Genomic DNA, 4,395 nt, shown 5'->3' with positions numbered 1-4,395 from the left:
ATAATAATACGGAAGCGGAAGAACTCGCACAAAGGAGACGTGAGGAAATATACGACTGCAGGTTCTTCAGAGTTTCGGATAAGTATGGGGAAAATTTTGAAACGACGGGTAATGTATCAGCTGGGAAGTTCTCGGTGTTGCGGGACAGTGCAACCTTGTGGTTTACAATTTTGCAAATTGGCTCGATAAAGTTTCCCCAACGTCGTGTTAACGTCGCGGCAAGTGTGAATTACCGCGGTACTTTCGTCAGGATACAGCGACCGAGTGTCGCCCACCCCCGATGGCCACTCTCCGCACCCTACACTCTCTAAGTAAATTTTGGCTAATGCGCCTTTCAACGCTTATTAGATTACGAGCTCACGAGGTTCGCAGTATTTCTTCGGAGTTCTAGAGGTCCTCGGCCAAACCGTGCGAGTCTCGCGTCTCCGGCTTCCACTTTCCGCTTGATTCCGGATGCGGTTGGCGAATTTTTTGGCACCCAGCCCGACGCACTCAGCTTTCAGCCGCATGATCGCTGCGGTTCGATGAAGTGCGGAATAGTTGGGTGGAGGAAAACGCGCGTTAAGTCATTCCGCCGACCATCCCTAGCGAAAATTTCTGAAAATTTCCCTCCTTGTTACAGGGGCAAGCCTCACCACCACGGGGTAAAAAAATTTCTAAGCTGCATCGGGAGACTGCGAAAACGTGAGACGAGCGAGATGGTATCGCGGGATTTTATAGGAGGCGAGGGTCTGCGATAGAGCATCGCGCGGTTAAACCGCGGCGCATTTGCGGCGGTGAAGGCGCGGCGCGATCCTCGGCTCCCGTTTTCTCGTCCCCCGGGGAACCCCCAAACAAATGTAACAAATGTAGCCAATCCGAGAAATCTAGTGACGCGGGGTTAGATTTAAAAGTTAAATTAAGGCTATCCAATTTGCTCGTAAGCTTGACAGACAATATAAACGACCGGATTTAAATATGTAAAGTGGTTGGCTGGTCGGACGTATACGGCTGGCTGGTCGACGCCTGCTTCCCGAGATTTCGTTGAAGGTGGTATAGCTCTAAGGTGGCGGGGGTGCGGCTGGCTAGAAGCTGAAGAGTTGATAAGTAAGATGGACGAGTGACGACGCCCGGCGTCTTCGCCTCGGTCTCATCCTGTTCATCTCTTTCTCGCTTGCTCCTCAAGCCGAACGGGACCCGTTTAGCTCGGCGAACAAGGAGGAGGTCATCTTCGTCGTTGCGGAAGTGTCAATTACGGATGAATGAATGTAAAAGACAAAAATTTACAGCATCGAATGGAAAACACTTGTTAAACAATATTCCTACTGGTAGGGATAGGCGAATAAATCGAGATCACGAATAATTGGATCCGATTTCGGACTTTTTCGAGTAATTCGAATTTTTCGAATAATTTTAATTTTAGGTTCAACGGTTACACTAACCCCCGTAAATAATAATGAAATCGTTATTAATCTACTCATACTATTATCGTGTTTAGCGTGAAATATTATTCAGTGGTTTCTAGGAGCTGTATATTGTCGAACTATATACTGATTAATTTGAATAATTCTAACGATTCTGATTTTCCAAACTATTCGAATTATTCCAGCTTTGCGATTTGTATAGGTAATCAAACTGTTGTACAATTTCAACGTTTCTAACCATATTTTCATGTTTTAAGCGATTAAAAAAATATATACGCCCTTTTATCTGTTTCAACAGCAAAAGGTCGTAAGATGGCGCTTACGAGCTTCTGTCATTCGACACCCGACATTTTTGCTTCCGTTATTTTCATTTTCTTAGATTCATTTCTATCACGTAGCAATAGTGATATTTTATTCGTTTCACTTTAACTGTCTCAAATAACATTACTGCAGATTTTTGGACGTTTTTTTTTCTCTCCTAACTTTTATCCTTGTATAAAGATTACTCACTTCTCTCCCCCTCCAAATTATTCCTCCTTTTTTTATAGACTTGGACGATCAATTTCATACTACAACACTAATTCATTACATATACCTACTTGCCGAAGATCCGGAGCATCGAGTGTCGTCTGAAATTTCCAATTGAAAATCTCTCCCCGTATAATAGTCACGTAACTAATTACCAGTGAACGTAGTTAGCTACCCTCGATGACTATGAGGTGCGGGGGCTGTTGTGTTACCAGCAATAAAGCTGAACGAGCAATCAACCTTGACGAGGACAAAACTTGAGTGGTACCCGGGGTTGCTGGCTGCAGCAAGTAATTAAGAACTGAGGACGCCACCTGCACCGGCTCCTGACTTTGGCCAGCGGCGCAGTTATTTATGTGTTTATTGTCGGCAGAGTCCTGTTCGTGATTCGTGAACGGATAATTCTTTCGAATATTGGCTGAAACGAACCCTCGTGATAAGGAATCCGGGCGCCGGGAGACGACCTTATCGTCATTGGTTTCCGTGCGGAGCAAGAAGGGAGGGAAAAATTAGTATCATCCATTGGTTAACCATAAATTCTCAAGTGTAAGCTCGTTAACGTAATTATACCGCCGTTGGCTGCAGGACACGCGCGAGCCTTAGCTGTTTTTTTTTTTCTCATTTCTTAATTGCCTGATTATATGGTACCAATAAAGCATTTATTACGTACTTACAGGCCGTCCTTAATATGGCCGGCTGACTAATTACCCGCATCCTACAGCGATCGATGCGAGCCTAAGGACTTAGGAAGAAGAAAGAACACGTCACATTCCAAGCATGCAGATTGTGCGATTCTCTCAAACAACAACAAGTTTACGAAAAATGCACAGTCATTTTATGCTCATCATGTACACTCTTCCTAATTCTAGATGCTTTTTCATCTCTTCTCGATTACGTGTTTGGTCAACCTGAACCAGCAGGACATTCGGCGTTTTCCGATGAAGATTTCTCCGTGACGAACATCCACAGGCACTCGGCGGTCTCTCGCCTGTGGACATCGGCGTATGTGTGAACCGAGACGCCGCAATCGGTTCCAAAGATGGTCAAGTACCATTGGCAGTATTCAACGGCCAGGCACAACCCAGTCATTACGTGACAGATGACTACTCTGAAAGTTCAATTTCATGTTAAAAAATAGGTGAATAGTGCTCGAATCTACGCACGGCTTCTCGGTCGTCAACTAACCTGGTCGAGGGTGGAAATGGTGCGCCCGCAGTCTCGAACCTCATGTTAGGGTCCCAGTAGAGAACCTTCCACTTGGCGTAACAGTCTGCATTGTTGCTCAACATTACTGGGTTGTGCTCCATGGGACCATGGGCTGAGCTAACTGTAGGAGTCTCTGCCCTTACGTAGAGAGGTTCACGACCAGACTCTATCAGCTATTGGTGAATGATGAAAACGACCATTAGCTAATTGGTAGGTGATTAGTAGTAATAAAGTTATTAATTCGATTCCAGTGACTAGAACATGTTGAACCTTTGGTTTTAAAGACATATTTTGATGCCGTTAGACTGGAGATTATTGTTAATGTTAAATCTGTATCTGAATTACATCAGCAAAGTCATTCTGGGGAAACAATCTCTTTACATAAATGTCTTTCTAATCAATATCCGATCTACGATGGAAGCTGTTTATTTAGTTTCCAAAGTCACTCGACGAAAAAGTGTTACCTGAGGATTACCTGCAAGAGGAATGCTTGACCGAACATAAGATTGTCGCCTTCGCGATGATGACAATCGACGGGTCTGATGACGAACGTATTTCGGACGCAGGGTATCAGGACTGGCGAGCAAACGAGTGAACAGCCGTCGAGGAAGTGATGAGCAGAATCGATGTCGCGTTCGTTCATCGTACCGGCCAGAACAACACCGTAATTATTGTACTTGCTTCTCGGTGGGAAACCCGGCATGTCTGGTGCCTGGAGTTGGACACAGCTACCAAACGTTATGAAATTGTCAGGTTTAGCCAACTGCACCTCACGGAATACGTTCGCAAAGACTTTTCTCATGTGCTGCACCAGAAGCTCTTCCCGGTCCCGCTTCAATACGTATAATTTTAACTTTTCCTGCAACAAGAAAGTATTAATAAACTGATGCGCGGTGCTGACCCTTTCGTAGAACGGAAACGAGACCCTTTTGGTATCTGTCGTTGACGGTACATTGGATGAAACTTGCAAATTTAAACGCTCAAGTTATACCTCCGAAAGAGCAATATTCTCAGTCCAATTTCCACACCGCACGTTTGAACTGTACATTTTGTAATTTGAAGAATTTATTCTGCCACACCGGTATACGTGACTTGAGAATCGAACAGAATATCTGTTCCAACACAATTATATTAAAATTTAACAGAATTAAATTGAAATCAAATTAGGGGTTAGTATTGTACTTTCCCCTCTCGTACGCAAGGTTATTCATTGATTTGAACGAGATATTCTAGTTCATGTATTTCTAACATACTTCAT

At 44.1% G+C, this 4,395-nt stretch overlaps 1 protein-coding gene across 1 annotated transcript; it reads right to left on the bottom strand.

Moving 5' to 3' along the window:
- Positions 1–2,779: 2,779 nt before the first annotated feature.
- On the bottom strand, positions 2,780–4,395 carry LOC124413638 (cilia- and flagella-associated protein 161-like). The gene is made up of 6 exons (XM_046894358.1): positions 4,391–4,395; positions 4,129–4,249; positions 3,613–3,996; positions 3,483–3,497; positions 3,117–3,310; positions 2,780–3,039 (listed from the first exon to the last, which is right to left on the bottom strand). Exons 1-6 carry the CDS (start codon positions 4,393–4,395, stop codon positions 2,835–2,837), a joined length of 924 nt encoding a protein of 307 aa, XP_046750314.1. The 3' UTR covers positions 2,780–2,834.

Source organism: Diprion similis, chromosome 12, assembly GCF_021155765.1.
Source record: "Diprion similis isolate iyDipSimi1 chromosome 12, iyDipSimi1.1, whole genome shotgun sequence".
Classification (NCBI taxonomy): domain Eukaryota; kingdom Metazoa; phylum Arthropoda; class Insecta; order Hymenoptera; family Diprionidae; genus Diprion; species Diprion similis.
The sequence above is the reverse complement of the archived record's forward strand: the minus strand, read 5'-3'. Positions and strand labels throughout refer to the sequence as shown.

Excerpts from the sequence above, each read along its gene's own strand:
- LOC124413638 (XM_046894358.1), bottom strand. Across the intron at positions 3,997-4,128 it reads AGAATATTGCTCTTTCGGAG|GAAAAGTTAAAATTATACGT; the intron begins GTATAACTTGAG and ends TTCTTGTTGCAG. Across the intron at positions 3,040-3,116 it reads CCATTTCCACCCTCGACCAG|AGTAGTCATCTGTCACGTAA; the intron begins GTTAGTTGACGA and ends TTGAACTTTCAG.